The sequence below is a fragment of the Chiloscyllium plagiosum genome, unplaced genomic scaffold, assembly GCF_037043375.1.
Source record: "Chiloscyllium plagiosum isolate Xiang-an unplaced genomic scaffold, Cpla_swu_hap1 HiC_scaffold_24, whole genome shotgun sequence".
Taxonomy (NCBI): domain Eukaryota; kingdom Metazoa; phylum Chordata; class Chondrichthyes; order Orectolobiformes; family Hemiscylliidae; genus Chiloscyllium; species Chiloscyllium plagiosum.
The window spans coordinates 682,684-703,186 of NW_028270162.1; the positions used below are offsets into that span (position 1 = coordinate 682,684).

Sequence of the window (20,503 nt, forward strand, 5' to 3'; positions counted from 1 at the left end):
TTCGACAGTGCACACTCCCTCAGCACTGACCCTCTGACATTGCCCACTCCCTCAGCACTGACCCTCCGACAGTGCATCACTCTCTCAGCACTGACCCTCTGACAGTGCATCACTCCCTCAGCACTGACCCTCCGACAGTACATCACTCTCTGAGCACTGACTCTCTGATAGCGCATCACTCCCTCAGCACTGACCCTCCGACAGTGCATCACTCCATCAGCACTGACCCTCCAACAGTGCATGGCTCTCTCAGCACTGACCCTCTGACAGTGCCCACTCACTCAGCACTGACCTTCTGGCAGTTTCATGGCTCTCTCAGCACTGACCCTCCGACAGTGCCCACTCCCTCAGCACTGACCGTCTGACATTGCCCACTCCCTCAGCACTGACCCTCCGACACTGCATGGCTGTCTCAGCACTGACCCTCCAACAGCGCAGCACTCATCAGCACTGACCCTCCGACTGTGCATCACTCCCTCTGCAATGACCCTCCGACTGTGCATTACTCTCTGAGCACTGACCCTCTGATAGCGCATCACTCCCTCAGCACTGACCCTCCAACAGCACAGCACTCCATCAGCACTGACCCTCCATCAGTGCCACTCCATCAGCACTGACCCTCTGACAGTGCATGGCTCTCTCAGCACTGACCCTCTGACAGTGCCCACTCCCTCAGCACTGACCGTCTGGCAGTGCATGGCTCTCTCAGCACTGACCCTCTGACAGTGAGGCACTCCATCAGCACTGACCCTCCGACAGTGCCCACTCCCTCAGCACTGACCCTCTGATATTGCCCACTCCCTCAGCACTGACCCTCCGACAGTGCATCACTCTCTGAGCACTGACCCTCTGATAGCGCATCACTCTCTGAGCACTGACCCTCCGACAGTTCATGACTCTCCCAGCACTAACCCTCCGACAGTGCAGCACTCCATCAGCACTGACCCTCTGACAGCGAGTCTCTCCCTCAGCTCTGTCCCTCCGACAGTGCAACTCTCCCTCTGCACTGACCTTCCGACAGGTACATCTCACCCTCAGCACTGACCCTCCGACAGTGCATCACTCTCTCAGCACTGACCCTCCGACAGTGCATCACTCTCTCAGCACTGACCCTCCGACAGTGCATCACTCTCTCAGCACTGACCCTCTGATAGCGCATCACTCTCTCAGTACTGACCCCCCGACAGTGCCCACTCCCTCAGCACTGACCCTCTGACAGTGCGGCACTCCATCAACACTGACCCTCCGACAGTGCCCACTCCCTCAGCACTGATCCTCCGACAGTGCGGCACTCCCTCAGCACTGACCCTCTGACAGTGCATCACTCTCTGAGCACTGACCCTCTGATAGCGCATCACTCCCTCAGCACTGACCCTCTGACAGCACAGCACTCATCAGCGCTGACCCTCCGACTGTGCATCACTCCCTCAGCACTGACCATCCGACAGTACATGACTCTCTGAGCACTGACCCTCTGATAGCGCATCACTCCCTCAGCACTGACCCTCCGACAGTTCATGACTCTCCCAGAACTGACCCTCCAACAGCGCAGCACTCCATCAGCACTGACCCTCTGAGCGCGAATCTCTCCCTCAGCTCTGACCCTCCGACAGTGCATCACTCTCTCAGCACTGACCCTCCGACAGTGCATCACTCTCTGAGCACTGACCCTCTGATAGCGCATCACACCATCAGCACTGACCCTCCAACAGTGCCCACTCCCTCAGCACTGACCGCATGGCAGTGCATGGCTCTCTCAGCACTGACCCTCTGACAGTGCCCACTCACTCAGCACTGACCGTCTGGCAGTTCATGGCTCTCTCAGCACTGACCCTCCGACAGTGCGACACTCCCTCAGCACTGACCCTCCGACAGTGCCCACTCCCTCAGCACTGACCCTCTGACATTGCCCACTCCCTCAGCACTGACCCTCCGACACTGCATAGCTGTCTCAGCACTGACCCTCAAACAGCGCAGCACTCATCAGCACTGACCCTCCGACTGTGCATCACTCCCTCTGCAATGACCCTCCGACTGTGCATCACTCTCTGAGCACTGACCCTCTGATAGCGCATCACTCCCTCAGCACTGACCCTCGAACAGCACAGCACTCCATCAGCACTGACCCTCCAACAGTGCCACTCCCTCAGCACTGACCCTCTGACAGTGCCCACTCCCTCAGCTCTGACCCTCCGGCAGTGCAACTCTCCCTCTGCACTGACCTTCCAACAGGTATATCTCTCCCTCAGCACTGACCCTCCGACAGTGCATCACTCTCTCAGCACTGAACCTCTGACAGTGCATCACTCTCTGAGCACTGACCCTCTGATAGCGCATCACTCCCTCAGCTCTGACCCTCCAACAGCGCAGCACTCATCAGCACTGACCCTCCGACTGTGCATCACTCCCTCAGCACTGACCCTCCGACAGTACATCACTCTCTGAGCACTGACCCTCTGATAGCGCATCACTCCCTCAGCACTGACCCTTCAACAGTGCATGGCTGTCTCAGCACTGACCCTCTGACAGTGCATCACTCTCTGAGCACTGACCCTCTGATAGCGCATCACTCCCTCAGCTCTGACCCTCCAACAGCGCAGCACTCATCAGCACTGACCCTCCGACTGTGCATCACTCCCTCAGCACAGACCCTCCGACAGTACATCACTCTCTGAGCACTGACCCTCTGATAGCGCATCACTCCCTCAGCACTGACCTTCCGACAGTGCATCACTCCCTCAGCACTGACCCTCCGACAGTACATCACTCTCTGAGCACTGACCCTCTGATAGCGCATCACTCCCTCAGCACTGACCTTCCGACAGTGCATCACACCCTCAGCACTGACCCTCCGACAGTACATCACTCTCTGAGCACTGACCCTCTGATAGCACATCACTCCCTCAGCACTGACCCTCCGACAGTGCCCACTCCCTCAGCACTGACCCTCCGACACTGCATGGCTGTCTCAGCACTGACCCTCCGACAGTGCGGCACTTCATCAGCACTGACCCTCCGACTGTGCATCACTCCCTCTGCAATGACCCTCCGACAGTGCATCACTCTCTGAGCACTGACCCTCTGAAAGCGCATCACTCCCTCAGCACTGACCCTCCAACAGCACAGCACTCCATCAGCACTGACCCTCCATCAGTGCCACTCCCTCAGCACTGACCCTCTGACAGTGCATGGCTCTCTCAGCACTGACCCTCTGACAGTGCCCACTCCCTCAGCACTGACCGTCTGGCAGTGCATGGCTCTCTCAGCACTGACCCTCTGACAGTGAGGCACTCCATCAGCACTGACCCTTCGACAGTGCACACTCCCTCAGCACTGACCCTCTGACATTGCCCACTCCCTCAGCACTGACCCTCCGACAGTGCATCACTCTCTCAGCACTGACCCTCTGACAGTGCATCACTCCCTCAGCACTGACCCTCCGACAGTACATCACTCTCTGAGCACTGACTCTCTGATAGCGCATCACTCCCTCAGCACTGACCCTCCGACAGTGCATCACTCCATCAGCACTGACCCTCCAACAGTGCATGGCTCTCTCAGCACTGACCCTCTGACAGTGCCCACTCACTCAGCACTGACCGTCTGGCAGTTTCATGGCTCTCTCAGCACTGACCCTCCGACAGTGCCCACTCCCTCAGCACTGACCGTCTGACATTGCCCACTCCCTCAGCACTGACCCTCCGACACTGCATGGCTGTCTCAGCACTGACCCTCCAACAGCGCAGCACTCATCAGCACTGACCCTCCGACTGTGCATCACTCCCTCTGCAATGACCCTCCGACTGTGCATTACTCTCTGAGCACTGACCCTCTGATAGCGCATCACTCCCTCAGCACTGACCCTCCAACAGCACAGCACTCCATCAGCACTGACCCTCCATCAGTGCCACTCCATCAGCACTGACCCTCTGACAGTGCATGGCTCTCTCAGCACTGACCCTCTGACAGTGCCCACTCCCTCAGCACTGACCGTCTGGCAGTGCATGGCTCTCTCAGCACTGACCCTCTGACAGTGAGGCACTCCATCAGCACTGACCCTCCGACAGTGCCCACTCCCTCAGCACTGACCCTCTCATATTGCCCACTCCCTCAGCACTGACCCTCCGACACTGCATGGCTGTCTCAGCACTGACCCTCCAACAGCGCAGCACTCATCAGCACTGACCCTCCGACTGTGCATCACTCCCTCTGCAATGACCCTCCGACTGTGCATTACTCTCTGAGCACTGACCCTCTGATAGCGCATCACTCCCTCAGCACTGACCCTCCAACAGCACAGCACTCCATCAGCACTGACCCTCCATCAGTGCCACTCCATCAGCACTGACCCTCTGACAGTGCATGGCTCTCTCAGCACTGACCCTCTGACAGTGCCCACTCCCTCAGCACTGACCGTCTGGCAGTGCATGGCTCTCTCAGCACTGACCCTCTGACAGTGAGGCACTCCATCAGCACTGACCCTCCGACAGTGCCCACTCCCTCAGCACTGACCCTCTGATATTGCCCACTCCCTCAGCACTGACCCTCCGACAGTGCATCACTCTCTGAGCACTGACCCTCTGATAGCGCATCACTCTCTGAGCACTGACCCTCCGACAGTTCATGACTCTCCCAGCACTAACCCTCCGACAGTGCAGCACTCCATCAGCACTGACCCTCTGACAGCGAGTCTCTCCCTCAGCTCTGTCCCTCCGACAGTGCAACTCTCCCTCTGCACTGACCTTCCGACAGGTACATCTCACCCTCAGCACTGACCCTCCGACAGTGCATCACTCTCTCAGCACTGACCCTCCGACAGTGCATCACTCTCTCAGCACTGACCCTCCGACAGTGCATCACTCTCTCAGCACTGACCCTCCGACAGTGCATCACTCTCTCAGCACTGACCCTCCGACAGTGCATCACTCTCTCAGCACTGACCCTCTGATAGCGCATCACTCTCTCAGTACTGACCCCCCGACAGTGCCCACTCCCTCAGCACTGACCCTCTGACAGTGCGGCACTCCATCAACACTGACCCTCCGACAGTGCCCACTCCCTCAGCACTGATCCTCCGACAGTGCGGCACTCCCTCAGCACTGACCCTCTGACAGTGCATCACTCTCTGAGCACTGACCCTCTGATAGCGCATCACTCCCTCAGCACTGACCCTCTGACAGCACAGCACTCATCAGCGCTGACCCTCCGACTGTGCATCACTCCCTCAGCACTGACCATCCGACAGTACATGACTCTCTGAGCACTGACCCTCTGATAGCGCATCACTCCCTCAGCACTGACCCTCCGACAGTTCATGACTCTCCCAGAACTGACCCTCCAACAGCGCAGCACTCCATCAGCACTGACCCTCTGAGCGCGAATCTCTCCCTCAGCTCTGACCCTCCGACAGTGCATCACTCTCTCAGCACTGACCCTCCGACAGTGCATCACTCTCTGAGCACTGACCCTCTGATAGCGCATCACACCATCAGCACTGACCCTCCGACAGTTCATCACTCCATCAGCACTGACCCTCCAACAGTGCCCACTCCCTCAGCACTGACCGCATGGCAGTGCATGGCTCTCTCAGCACTGACCCTCTGACAGTGCCCACTCACTCAGCACTGACCGTCTGGCAGTTCATGGCTCTCTCAGCACTGACCCTCCGACAGTGCATCACTCTCTGAGCACTGACCCTCTGAAAGCGCATCACTCCCTCAGCACTGACCCTCCAACAGCACAGCACTCCATCAGCACTGACCCTCCATCAGTGCCACTCCCTCAGCACTGACCCTCTGACAGTGCATGGCTCTCTCAGCACTGACCCTCTGACAGTGCCCACTCCCTCAGCACTGACCGTCTGGCAGTGCATGGCTCTCTCAGCACTGACCCTCTGACAGTGAGGCACTCCATCAGCACTGACCCTTCGACAGTGCACACTCCCTCAGCACTGACCCTCTGACATTGCCCACTCCCTCAGCACTGACCCTCCGACAGTGCATCACTCTCTCAGCACTGACCCTCTGACAGTGCATCACTCCCTCAGCACTGACCCTCCGACAGTACATCACTCTCTGAGCACTGACTCTCTGATAGCGCATCACTCCCTCAGCACTGACCCTCCGACAGTGCATCACTCCATCAGCACTGACCCTCCAACAGTGCATGGCTCTCTCAGCACTGACCCTCTGACAGTGCCCACTCACTCAGCACTGACCGTCTGGCAGTTTCATGGCTCTCTCAGCACTGACCCTCCGACAGTGCCCACTCCCTCAGCACTGACCGTCTGACATTGCCCACTCCCTCAGCACTGACCCTCCGACACTGCATGGCTGTCTCAGCACTGACCCTCCAACAGCGCAGCACTCATCAGCACTGACCCTCCGACTGTGCATCACTCCCTCTGCAATGACCCTCCGACTGTGCATTACTCTCTGAGCACTGACCCTCTGATAGCGCATCACTCCCTCAGCACTGACCCTCCAACAGCACAGCACTCCATCAGCACTGACCCTCCATCAGTGCCACTCCATCAGCACTGACCCTCTGACAGTGCATGGCTCTCTCAGCACTGACCCTCTGACAGTGCCCACTCCCTCAGCACTGACCGTCTGGCAGTGCATGGCTCTCTCAGCACTGACCCTCTGACAGTGAGGCACTCCATCAGCACTGACCCTCCGACAGTGCCCACTCCCTCAGCACTGACCCTCTGATATTGCCCACTCCCTCAGCACTGACCCTCCGACAGTGCATCACTCTCTGAGCACTGACCCTCTGATAGCGCATCACTCTCTGAGCACTGACCCTCCGACAGTTCATGACTCTCCCAGCACTAACCCTCCGACAGTGCAGCACTCCATCAGCACTGACCCTCTGACAGCGAGTCTCTCCCTCAGCTCTGTCCCTCCGACAGTGCAACTCTCCCTCTGCACTGACCTTCCGACAGGTACATCTCACCCTCAGCACTGACCCTCCGACAGTGCATCACTCTCTCAGCACTGACCCTCCGACAGTGCATCACTCTCTCAGCACTGACCCTCCGACAGTGCATCACTCTCTCAGCACTGACCCTCCGACAGTGCATCACTCTCTCAGCACTGACCCTCTGATAGCGCATCACTCTCTCAGTACTGACCCCCCGACAGTGCCCACTCCCTCAGCACTGACCCTCTGACAGTGCGGCACTCCATCAACACTGACCCTCCGACAGTGCCCACTCCCTCAGCACTGATCCTCCGACAGTGCGGCACTCCCTCAGCACTGACCCTCTGACAGTGCATCACTCTCTGAGCACTGACCCTCTGATAGCGCATCACTCCCTCAGCACTGACCCTCTGACAGCACAGCACTCATCAGCGCTGACCCTCCGACTGTGCATCACTCCCTCAGCACTGACCATCCGACAGTACATGACTCTCTGAGCACTGACCCTCTGATAGCGCATCACTCCCTCAGCACTGACCCTCCGACAGTTCATGACTCTCCCAGAACTGACCCTCCAACAGCGCAGCACTCCATCAGCACTGACCCTCTGAGCGCGAATCTCTCCCTCAGCTCTGACCCTCCGACAGTGCATCACTCTCTCAGCACTGACCCTCCGACAGTGCATCACTCTCTGAGCACTGACCCTCTGATAGCGCATCACACCATCAGCACTGACCCTCCGACAGTTCATCACTCCATCAGCACTGACCCTCCAACAGTGCCCACTCCCTCAGCACTGACCGCATGGCAGTGCATGGCTCTCTCAGCACTGACCCTCTGACAGTGCCCACTCACTCAGCACTGACCGTCTGGCAGTTCATGGCTCTCTCAGCACTGACCCTCCGACAGTGCGACACTCCCTCAGCACTGACCCTCCGACAGTGCCCACTCCCTCAGCACTGACCCTCTGACATTGCCCACTCCCTCAGCACTGACCCTCCGACACTGCATAGCTGTCTCAGCACTGACCCTCAAACAGCGCAGCACTCATCAGCACTGAACCTCCGACTGTGCATCACTCCCTCTGCAATGACCCTCCGACTGTGCATCACTCTCTGAGCACTGACCCTCTGATAGCGCATCACTCCCTCAGCACTGACCTCCAACAGCACAGCACTCCATCAGCACTGACCCTCCAACAGTGCCACTCCCTCAGCACTGACCCTCTGACAGTGCCCACTCCCTCAGCTCTGACCCTCCGGCAGTGCAACTCTCCCTCTGCACTGACCTTCCAACAGGTATATCTCTCCCTCAGCACTGACCCTCCGACAGTGCATCACTCTCTCAGCACTGAACCTCTGACAGTGCATCACTCTCTGAGCACTGACCCTCTGATAGCGCATCACTCCCTCAGCTCTGACCCTCCAACAGCGCAGCACTCATCAGCACTGACCCTCCGACTGTGCATCACTCCCTCAGCACTGACCCTCCGACAGTACATCACTCTCTGAGCACTGACCCTCTGATAGCGCATCACTCCCTCAGCACTGACCCTTCAACAGTGCATGGCTGTCTCAGCACTGACCCTCTGACAGTGCATCACTCTCTGAGCACTGACCCTCTGATAGCGCATCACTCCCTCAGCTCTGACCCTCCAACAGCGCAGCACTCATCAGCACTGACCCTCCGACTGTGCATCACTCCCTCAGCACTGACCCTCCGACATTACATCACTCTCTGAGCACTGACCCTCTGATAGCGCATCACTTCATCAGCACTGACCCTCCGACTGTGCATCACTCCATCAGCACTGACCCTCCAACAGTGCCCACTCCCTCAGCACTGACCGCATGGCAGTGCATGGCTCTCTCAGCACTGACCCTCTGACAGTGCCCACTCACTCAGCACTGACCGTCTGGCAGTTCATGGCTCTCTCAGCACTGACCCTCCGACAGTGCGGCACTCCCTCAGCACTGACCCTCCGACAGTGCCCACTCCCTCAGCACTGACCCTCTGACATTGCCCACTCACTCAGCACTGACCCTCCGACACTGCATAGCTGTCTCAGCACTGACCCTCCAACAGCGCAGCACTCATCAGCACTGACCCTCCGACTGTGCATCACTCCCTCTGCAATGACCCTCCGACTGTGCATCACTCTCTGAGCACTGACCCTCTGATAGCGCATCACTCCCTCAGCACTGACCCTCGAACAGCACAGCACTCCATCAGCACTGACCCTCCAACAGTGCCACTCCCTCAGCACTGACCCTCTGACAGTGCCCACTCCCTCAGCACTGACCGTCTGGCAGTGCATGGCTCTCTCAGCACTGACCCTCTGACAGTGAGGCACTCCATCAGCACTGACCCTTCGACAGTGCCCACTCCCTCAGCACTGACCCTCTGATATTGCCCACTCCCTCAGCACTGACCCTCCGACAGTGCATCACTCTCTCAGCACTGACCCTCTGACAGTGCATCACTCCCGCAGCACTGAACCTCCGACTGTACATCACTCCCTCAGCACTGACCCTCCGACAGTACATCACTCTCTCAGCACTGACCCTCTGATAGCGCATCACTCTCTCAGCACTGACCCTCTGACAGTGCCCACTCCCTCAGCACTGACCGTCTGGCTGTGCATGGCTCTCTCAGCACTGACCCTCTGACAGTGAGGCACTCCATCAGCACTGACCCTTCGACAGTGCCCACTCCCTCAGCACTGACCCTCTGACATTGCCCACTCCCTCAGCACTGACCCTCCGACAGTGCATCACTCTCACAGCACTGACCCTCTGACAGTGCATCACTCCCTCAGCACTGACCCTCTGATAGCGCATCACTCCCTCAGCACTGACCCTCCGACAGCGCAGCACTCATCAGCACTGAACCTCCGACTGTACATCACTCCCTCAGCACTGACCCTCCGACAGTACATCACTCTCTGAGCACTGACCCTCTGATAGCGCATCACTCCCTCAGCACTGACCCTCTGACAGTGCATCACTCTCTGAGCACTGACCCTCTGAGAGCGCATCACTCCCTCAGCTCTGACCCTTCAACAGCGCAGCACTCATCAGCACTGACCCTCCGACTGTGCATCACTCCCTCAGCACTGACCCTCCGACAGTACATCACTCTCTGAGCACTGACCCTCTGATAGCGCATCACTCCCTCAGCACTGACCCTCCGACAGTGCCCACTCTCTCAGCACTGACCCTCCGACAGTGCCCACTCCCTCAGCACTGACCCTCCGACACTGCATGGCTGTCTCAGCACTGACCCTCCGACAGTGCGGCACTTCATCAGCACTGACCCTCCGACAGGGCATCACTCTCTCAGCACTGACCCTCTGATAGCGCCTCACTCCCTCAGCACTGACCTCCCGCAGCGCAGCACTCATCAGCACTGACCCTCCGACAGTGCATCACTCCCTCAGCACTGACCCTCCGACAGTACATCACTCTCTGAGCACTGACCCTCTGATAGCGCATCACTCCATCAGCACTGACCCTCCGACTGTGCATCACTCCATCAGCACTGACCCTCCAACAGTGCCCACTCCCTCAGCACTGACCCTCTGGCAGTGCATGGCTCTCTCAGCACTGACCCTCTGACAGTGCCCACTCCCTCAGCACTGACCGTCTGGCAGTTCATGGCTCTCTCAGCACTGACCCTCCGACAGTGCGGCACTCCATCAGCACTGACCCTCCGACAGTGCATCACACCCTCAGCACCGACCCTCCGACAGTGCCCACTCCCTCAGCACTGACCCTCTGACATTGCCCACCCCCTCAGCACTGACCCTCCGACACTGCATGGCTGTCTCAGCACTGACCCTCTGACAGTGCGGCACTTCATCAGCACTGACCCTACGACAGGGCATCACTCTCTCAGAATTGACCCTCCGACAGTGCATCACTCTCTCAGCGCTGTCACTCCGACAGTACATCACTCCCTCAGCACTGACCCTCCAAAGTGCAGCACTCCCTCAGCACTGACCCTCCGACAGTGGAGCATTCCCTCAGACCTGACCCTCCGACAGTGTAGCACTCCCTCAGCACTGACCCTCCGACACTGCCCACTCTCTCAGCACTGACCCTCTGACAGTGTGGCACTCCCTCAGCACTGACCCTCCGACAGTGCGGCACTCCCTCAGCACTAACCCTCCGACAGTGCGGCACTCCGCTAATACTGACCCTCTGACAGTGCCCTCTCCCTCAGTACTGATCCTCCGACAGTGCGGCACTCCCTCAGCACTGACACTCCGACAGTGCATCGCTCCCTCAGCACTGACCCTCCGACAGTGCATCACACCCTCAGCACTGACCCTCCGACTGTGCATCATTTCATCAGCACTGACCCTCCAACAGTGCCACTCCCTCAGCACTGACCGTCTGGCAGTGCATGGCTCTCTCAGCACTGACCCTCCGACAGTGCGGCACTCCATCAGCACTGACCCTCCGACAGTGAATCACACCCTCAGCACTGACCCTCCGACAGTGCTCACTCCCTCAGCACTGACCCTCTGACATTGCCCACTCCCTCAGCCCTGACCCTCCGACACTGCATGGCTGTCTCAGCACTGACCCTCCGACAGTGCGGCACTTCATCAGCACTGACCCTCCGACAGGGCATCACTCTCTCAGCACTGACCCTTTGATAGCGCATCACTCCCTCAGCACTGACCCTCCAACAGCGCAGCACTCATCAGCACTGACCCTCCGACAGTGCATCACTCCCTCAGCTCTGACCCTCCGACAGTACATCACTCTCTGAGCACTGACCCTCTGATAGCGCATCACTCCATCAGCACTGACCCTCCGACAGTGCATCACTCTCTCAGCACTGACCCTCTGACAGTGCATCACTCTCTGAGCACTGACCCTCTGATAGCGCATCACTCCCTCAGCACTGACTCTCCAACAGTGCGGCACTTCATCAGCACTGACCCTCCAACAGGGCTTCACTCTCTCAGCACTGACCCTCCGTCAGTGTGGCACTCCCTCAGCACTGACCCTCCGACAGTGCGGCACTCCCTCAGCACTGACCCTCCGACAGTGCCCACTCCCTCAGCACTGACCCTCCGACAGTGCGGCACTCCATCAACACTGACCCTCCGACAGTGCCCACTCCCTCAGCACTGATCCTCCGACAGTGCGGCACACCCTCAGCACTAACCCTCCGACTGTGCATCACTCTCTCAGCACTGACCCTCTGACAGTGCATCACTCTCTGAGCACTGACCCTCCGACAGTTCATGACTCTCCCAGCACTGACCCTCCGACAGTGCAGCACTCCATCAGCACTGACCCTCTGACAGCGAGTCTCTCCCTCAGCTCTGACCCTCCGGCAGTGCAACTCTCCCTCTGCACTGACCTTCCGACAGGTACATCTCTCCCTCAGCACTGACCCTCCGACAGTGCATCACTCTCTCAGCACTGACCCTCCGACAGTGCATCACTCTCTCAGCACTGACCCTCCGACAGTGCATCACTCTCTCAGCACTGACCCTCTGATAGCGCATCACTCTCTCAGTACTGACCCCCCGACAGTGCCCACTCCCTCAGCACTGACCGTCTGGCAGTGCATGGCTCTCTCAGCACTGACCCTCTGACAGTGAGGCACTCCATCAGCACTGACCCTCCGACAGTGCCCACTCCCTCAGCACTGACCCTCTGATATTGCCCACTCCCTCAGCACTGACCCTCCGACAGTGCATCACTCTCTGAGCACTGACCCTCTGATAGCGCATCACTCCCTCAGCACTGACCCTCTGACAACACAGCACTCATCAGCACTGACCCTCCGACTGTGCATCACTCCCTCAGCACTGACCCTCCGACAGTTCATGACTCTCCCAGAACTGACCCTCCGACAGCGCAGCACTCCATCAGCACTGACCCTCTGACAGCGAGTCTCTCCCTCAGCTCTGACCCTCCGGCAGTGCAACTCTTCCTCTGCACTGACATTCCAACAGGTATATCTCTCCCTCAGCACTGACCCTCTGACAGTGCATCACTCTCTGAGCACTGACCCTCTGATAGCGCATCACTCCCTCAGCTCTGACCCTCCAACAGTGCAGCACTCATCAGCACTGACCCTCCGACTGTGCATCACTCCCTCAGCACTGACCCTCCGACAGTACATCACTCTCTGAGCACTGACCCTCTGATAGCGCATCACTCCCTCAGCACTGACCCTCCAACAGTGCATGGCTGTCTCAGCACTGACCCTCCGACAGTGCGGCACTTCATCAGCACTGACCCTCCGACAGTGCATCACTCTCTCAGCACTGACCCTCCGACACTGCATGGCTGTCTCAGCACTGACCCTCCGACAGTGCGGCACTTCATCAGCACTGACCCTCCGACAGGGCATCACTCTCTCAGCACTGACCCTCTGATAGCGCATCACTCACTCAGCACTGACCCTCCGACAGTGCATCACTCCATCAGCACTGACCCTCCGACAGTACATCACTCTCTGAGCACTGACCCTCTGATAGCGCATCACTCCATCAGCACTGACCCTCCGACTGTGCATCACTCCATCAGCACTGACCCTCCAACAGTGCCCACTCCCTCAGCACTGACCGCATGGCAGTGCATGGCTCTCTCAGCACTGACCCTCCAACAGCGCAGCACTCATCAGCACTGACCCTCCGACTGTACATCACTTCCTCTGCAATGACCCTCCGACTGTGCATCACTCTCTGAGCACTGACCCTCTGATAGCGCATCACTCCCTCAGCACTGACCCTCGAACAGCACAGCACTCCATCAGCACTGACCCTCCAACAGTGCCACTCCCTCAGCACTGACCCTCTGACAATGCCCACTCCCTCAGCACTGACCGTCTGTCAGTGCATGGCTCTCTCAGCACTGACCCTCTGACAGTGAGGCACTCCATCAGCACTGACCCTTCGACAGTGCCCACTCCCTCAGCACTGACCCTCTGACATTGCCCACTCCCTCAGCACTGACCCTCCGACAGTGCATCACTCTCTCAGCACTGACCCTCTGACAGTGCATCACTCCCTCAGCACTGACCCTCTGATAGCGCATCACTCCCTCAGCACTGACCCTCCGACAGCGCAGCACTCATCAGCACTGAACCTCCGACTGTACATCACTCCCTCAGCACTGACCCTCCGACAGTACATCACTCTCTGAGCACTGACCCTCTGATAGCGCATCACTCCCTCAGCACTGACCCTCCGACAGCGCAGCACTCATCAGCACTGAACCTCCGACTGTACATCACTCCCTCAGCACTGACCCTCCGACAGTACATCACTCTCTGAGCACTGACCCTCTGATAGCGCATCACTCTCTCAGCACTGACCCTCTGACAGTGCCCACTCCCTCAGCACTGACCGTCTGGCAGTGCATGGCTCTCTCAGCACTGACCCTCTGACAGTGAAGCACTCCATCAGCACTGACCCTTCGACAGTGCCCACTCCCTCAGCACTGACCCTCTGACATTGCCCACTCCCTCAGCACTGACCCTCTGACAGTGCATCACTCTCTCAGCACTGACCCTCTGACAGTGCATCACTCCCTCAGCACTGACCCTCTGATAGCGCATCACTCCCTCAGCACTGACCCTCCGACAGTGCAGCACTCATCAGCACTGAACCTCCGACTGTACATCACTCCCTCAGCACTGACCCTCCGACAGTACATCACTCTCTGAGCATTGACCCTCTGATAGCGCATCACTCCCTCAGCCCTGACCCTCCGACAGTGCGTCACTCCATCAGCACTGACCCTCCGACAGTGAATCACACCCTCAGCACTGACCCTCCGACAGTGCCCACTCCCTCAACACTGACCATCTGGCAGTGCATGGATCTCTCAGCACTGACCCTCCGACAGTGCGGCACTACATCAGCACTGACCCTCCGACAGGGCTTCACTCTCTCAGCACTGACCCTCCGACAGTGTGGCACTCCCTCAGCACTGACCCTCCGACAGTGCCCACTCCCTCAGCACTGACCCTCCGACAGTGCGGCACTCCATCAGCACTGACCCTCCGAAAAGGGCATCACTCTCCCAGCACTGACCCTCCGACAGTGCATCACACCCTCAGCACTGACCCTCCGACAGTGTAGAACTCCCTCTGTGCTGACCCTTCGACAGTGTCGAGCTCCCTCTGCACTGACCCTCTGACAGTGTCGAGCCCCCTCTGCGCTGACTCCCTGACAGTGTAGAACTCCCTCTGCGCTGACCCTCTGACAGTGTAGAACTCATTCTGCGCTGACCCTCTGACAGTGTCGAGTTCCCTCTGCGCTGACCCTCCGACAGTGTAGAACTCCCTCTGCGCTGACCCTCTGACAGTGTCTAGCTCCCTCTGCGCTGACCCTCTGACAGTGTCGAGTTCCCTCTGCGCTGACCCTCCGACAGTGTAGAACTCCCTCTGCGCTGACCCTCTGACAGTGTCGAACTCCCTCTGCGCTGACCCTCTGACAGTGTCGAACTCCCTCTGCGCTGACCCTCTGACAGTGTCGAGCTCCCTCTGCGCTGACCCTCTGACAGTGTCGAACTCCCTCTGCGCTGACCCTCTGACAGTGTCGAACTCCCTCTGCGCTGACCCTCTGACAGTGTAGAACTCCCTCTGCGCTGACCCTCCGACAGTGTCGAACTCCCTCTGCGCTGACCCTCTGACAGTGCCAAACTCCCTCTGCGCTGACCCTCTGACAGTGTAGAACTCCCTCTGCGCTGACCCTCCGACAGTGTCGAACTGCCTCTGCGCTGACCCTCTGACAGTGTCGAACTGCCTCTGCGCTGACCCTCTGACAGTGTAGAACTCCCTCTGCGCTGACCCTCCGACAGTGTCGAACTCCCTCTGCGCTGACCCTCCGACAGTGTCGAACTCCCTCTGCGCTGACCCTCTGACAGTGTCGAACTCCCTCTGCGCTGACCCTCCGACAGTGTCGAACTCCCTCTGCGCTGACCCTCCGACAGTGTCGAACACCCTCTGCGCTGACCCTCTGACAGTGTCGAACTCCCTCTGCGCTGACCCTCTGACAGTGTCGAACTCCCTCTGCACTGGCATTTTGTTCCCAAAGCTCCTCGGACAGCACCTTCCAAACTTATGACGACTTTGTTCCTGAATGACAGGGGCATCAGATAAATCTGAATGTCAACACCTTCACATTCCCCTCCAAGCCACTCACCATCCTGACTTGGAAATATACCACTATTCCTTCAGTATCACTGGGTCAAAATCTTGGAATAGTTCCCCCTGTTAGGAATTTCATTGTGGGTCTACATACAACACATGGACTGCAGCGATTCAAGAAGGCAGTTTGCCCCCACCTTCTCGGGGCAAGCAGGGTCGGGCAATAAATACTGGGTCCAGCCAGTGACACCTATGACCCATGAGACAGGGACAGTATCTCACATGTTATAGGTTATTTTAAAGAACAGTTTGTGTCCTGAATAAATAATAATTACTTGACATTATTAACTGTTCGTGTTAAACATTATCCTGTGTATATTTGCACACGCCAAAATGTGGCCATTGGAAACATTGATACAGGGTGCAGCTCCTCATCTGTTAATCTCACCTGCAGGTTAACGCAGCCCTAAACTGAAAGCTTGGTGTAAACACTGTACAAGGTTCTCCACCAAAGCACTAATTATTTTATTTTGTTTCCAAATGCTTTGTTACATTGTTCTTTTCCTCTATCATTATTCACTCCTGGGTTGTTCTGGTCAATCCTGATTTATATTCCTGTTGTTTGTCGTGAAGATTGGTGGCTGCTTTCCTCTGGTGCTGACTGTGTTGCCTCCTTCTAAAAGATCATTGACTGTGTCTCTGCTGTTACACAGGGAACGCCAGCAGAGGTTCTGTATAAAGGAACTGTCACCAGCATCAGGGAGGAAGACAATCCCAACAGGGATGAGAGAGCACAGAAGGAAACCTCTTCAAAAGGACATGTCATCTATGAAGGGAAAAGTGGTCATGTGCTCTCATATGATGGTGAGGAGCCTTTATTTGGATTTCAGATTGTCCAGGGAGTGCCACAGAATAGGTTCATCCAAAATCCAGTCGCTTGCCTTATGTTGTCAAAAGTGGATACAGATCATTGCACAATAAATTTTGTTGCAATTGCAAAGAGACAGAGAAGCTTTTAAAGGAAAGGAATTTCTTTCTCACCAATGGAAATAAAACCACTGGACAAGACTTTAATTTTTAAAACATTTAACATAGACATTTACTGTAACAAATAAACTAAAATCAATATCATTTAAACTTTACCTAAACTGTGAAAGATACTGCAAATGAAAAGGAAAATTTCATTTTAAATAATCGCCATAACAAAGGTATGCCGCCCATAGTCCCAAACCCACTCATAATCTGTATAACTAACATAGCATCACCTGTAAAATCAGGCTTTCTGACTTGGTTCCTGCTATGTGGAATCTCTCCCTTACACTCACTGCAGTCCTTGTGTCACACTCATCAGCAGCGATACGCTAGCAGACGTCCCTGGACACAGTCAACACTGTGCATAGATGCATATCTATGAAGCCTCTGTCACTCACTCTCACAGTCATCCTGGTGCACCGGATCCACAGCAAACTCCCTTCACCAAGTCTTGAAACTATCTGGTAGGTTCTGACAAAATGAAGTTAGCAATTTCCAACCTATCCCATTTTTATCTATTGCTCTCTGTCCTTTCAACTTATAGAACCAAAGCATCAACATTGTCTTTACTGTATTCACAAGGCCTGAAGGTCTTATAAGGAAAGGCTGAGGGACTTGGGTCTGTTCTCATTGGAGAGAAGGCGGCTAAGAGGGGATTTAATAGAGATATACAAGATGATCAGAGGATTTGTTCAAGAAGGGGAGTAGGGATAACCCTAGTAACTATAGGCTGGTGAGTCTCACTTCTGTTGTGGGCAAAGTCTTAGAGAGAATTGTAAGGGATAGGATTTATGAACATCTGGATAGGAATAATGTGATCAAGGATAGTCAGCATGGTTTTGTGAAGGGCAGGTCGTGCCTCACAAACCTTATTGAATTCTTTGAGAAGGTGACTAAGGATGTGGACTAGGGTAAAGCGGTAGATGTGGGTATATGGATTTTAGTAAGGTGTTTGATAAGGTTCCCCATGGTAGGCTACTTCAAAAAGTACGGAGGTATGGCATTGATGGTGAGTTGGAGGTTTGGATTAGGAATTGGCTGGCTGGAAGAAGACAGAGGGTAGTAGTTGATGGTAAAGGTTCATCTTGGAGTGCAGTTACTAGCGGTGTTCCGCAAGGATCTGTTTTGGGACCATTGCTGTTTGTCATTTTTATAAATGACCTGGAGGAGGGTCTAGAAGGTTGGGTGAGCAAGTTTGCGGATGATACGAAAGTCGGTAGAGTTGTTGACAGTGAAGAAGGATGTGTCAGGTTACAGCGGGATATAGATAAGCTGCAGAGCTGGGCAGAAGGGTGGCAAATGGAGTTCAATGTAGCTAAGTGTGAGGTGATTCACTTTGGTAAGAGTAACAAAAAGATGGGGTACTGGGCTAATGGTCGGATACTTGGTGTCCATGTACACAGATCTCTGAAAGTTGCCACCCAGGTAAATAGTGCAGTGAAGAAGGCATATGGCGTACTGGCTTTTATTGGTAGAAGAATTGAGTTCCGAAGTCCTGAGGTCATGTTGCAGTTGTATAAGACTCTGGTGCGGCCGCATCTGGAGTATTGTGTGCAGTTTTGGTCGCCATACTATAGGAAGGATGTGGAGGCACTGGAACGGGTGCAGAGGAGGTTTACCAGGATGTTGCCTGGTATGGTAGGAAGATCGTATGAGGAAAGGCTGAGGCATTTGGGGCTGTTTTCATTGGAGAAAAGAAGGTTTAGGGGTGACTTGATAGCGGTGTACAAGATGATTAGGGGTTTAGATAGGGTTGACCATGAGAACCTTTTTCCACGTATGGAGTCAGCTATTACGAGGGGGCATAGCTTTAAATTAGGGGGTGGTAGGTGTAGGACAGATGTTAGGGGTAGGTTCTTTACTCAGCGAGTTGTGAGTTCATGGAATGCCCTGCCAGTAGCAGTGGTGGACTCTCCCTCATTATGGGCATTTAAAAGGGCATTGGATAGGCATATGGAGGATAGTGGGCTAGTGTAGGTTAGGTGGGCTTGGATCGGCGCAACATCGAGGGCCAAAGGGCCTGTACTGCGCTGTATTTTTCTATGTTTCTATGATTGGATAGGGTGGACAGTGAGAGTCTTTTCCCTAGGATGATTACATTGGTTGTACGAGGGGGCATAGCTGCAAATTGAGGAGTGATAGATTTAAGACAGATGTCAGGGGCAAGTTCTTTACTCAGAGTGGTAAGGGTGTGGAATGCCCTGCCTGCCAATTTAGTTAACTCAGCCACATGAGGGAGATTGAAACAATCCTTGGATAAGCACATGGATGATGATGTGATAGTGTAGGGGGATGAGCTGAGAATAGTTCACAGGTCAGTGCAACATCAAGGGCAGAAGGACCTGTTCTGCGCTGTATTGCTCTATGTTCTATATTCTAAGTATCTATTCAAAAGCTACCAAACAGAAAACTCTTCCATTCAGGAAGAACCCAGCGTGTTTTTGCTGTCACAAATGTTCAGTGTATCTGAGCTGCAAGCAATAAAACAGTCAATCAACACCACCTCCAACCCCCCCACCACACCCGACAACTGCAATCAGCTTTCTGTTTATCCTAAACTTTCAACATTTCAACTCCATGTGAGCTGAGGTTGCTATGGCGTTTCTTCTAACCAATTGGTTTAATTGGGAACTCTCTAATAGAATGTTCTGGAATTAACATGAAAACATTGCATTACACGAAAGAAAAATACAGATATTCCCAAAATACAACTTTCTTCCCAATTCCTAATAACAAAACATAAAGTTATGAAGTAGTTGATCAGCCATGGTCATGTCAGTTGAAGGATCAGGTGTTCATCAGGAAGCACTGACGAAATCTTTCCCTAATAGAGAACTGGGATCAATTACATTAGTGCCTGATCAAAGATTAGCACCTCATTCTCAAAGTTGGCCACTTGGACAGTGCAGCACTCCCTCAGCACTGACTCTCCGACAGTGCGGCACTCCCTCAGCACTGACCCTCCGACAGTGCGGCACTCCCTCAGCACTGACCCACCGACAGTGTGGCACTCCCTCAGCACTGACCCACCGACAGTGCGGCACTCCCTCAGCACTGACCCTCCGATAGTGCGGCACTCCCTCAGCACTGACCCTCCGATAGTGCCGCACTCCCTCAGCACTGACCCACCGACACTGCGGCACTCCTTCAGCACTGACCCTCCGACAGTGCGGCACTGCCTCAGCACTGACCCTCCAACAGTGCGGCACTCCCTCAGCACTGACCCTCCAACAGTGCAGCACTCCCTCAGCACTGACCCCCCGACAGTGCGGCACTCCCTCAGCACTGACCCACCCACTCCCTCAGCACTGACCCCCCGACAGTGCGGCACTCCCTCAGCACTGACCCACCGACAGTGCGGCATTGCCTCAGCACTGACCCACCGACAGTGCTGCACTCCCTCAGCACTGACCCACCGACA

The 20,503-nt window shown here is 55.8% G+C and overlaps 1 protein-coding gene across 9 annotated transcripts in view; it reads left to right on the top strand.

The window, feature by feature from the left end:
* ncor2 (nuclear receptor corepressor 2) overlaps positions 1-20,503 on the top strand; it is a 418,107-nt gene that overhangs the window by 351,014 nt on the left and 46,590 nt on the right. For all 9 annotated transcript variants that reach the window (XM_087999801.1, XM_087999810.1, XM_087999806.1 and 6 more), the window contains one exon: positions 16,764-16,914. In XM_087999801.1, coding sequence (XP_087855927.1) covers positions 16,764-16,914 — 151 coding nt within the window. The remainder of the gene's footprint in view (positions 1-16,763; positions 16,915-20,503) is intronic.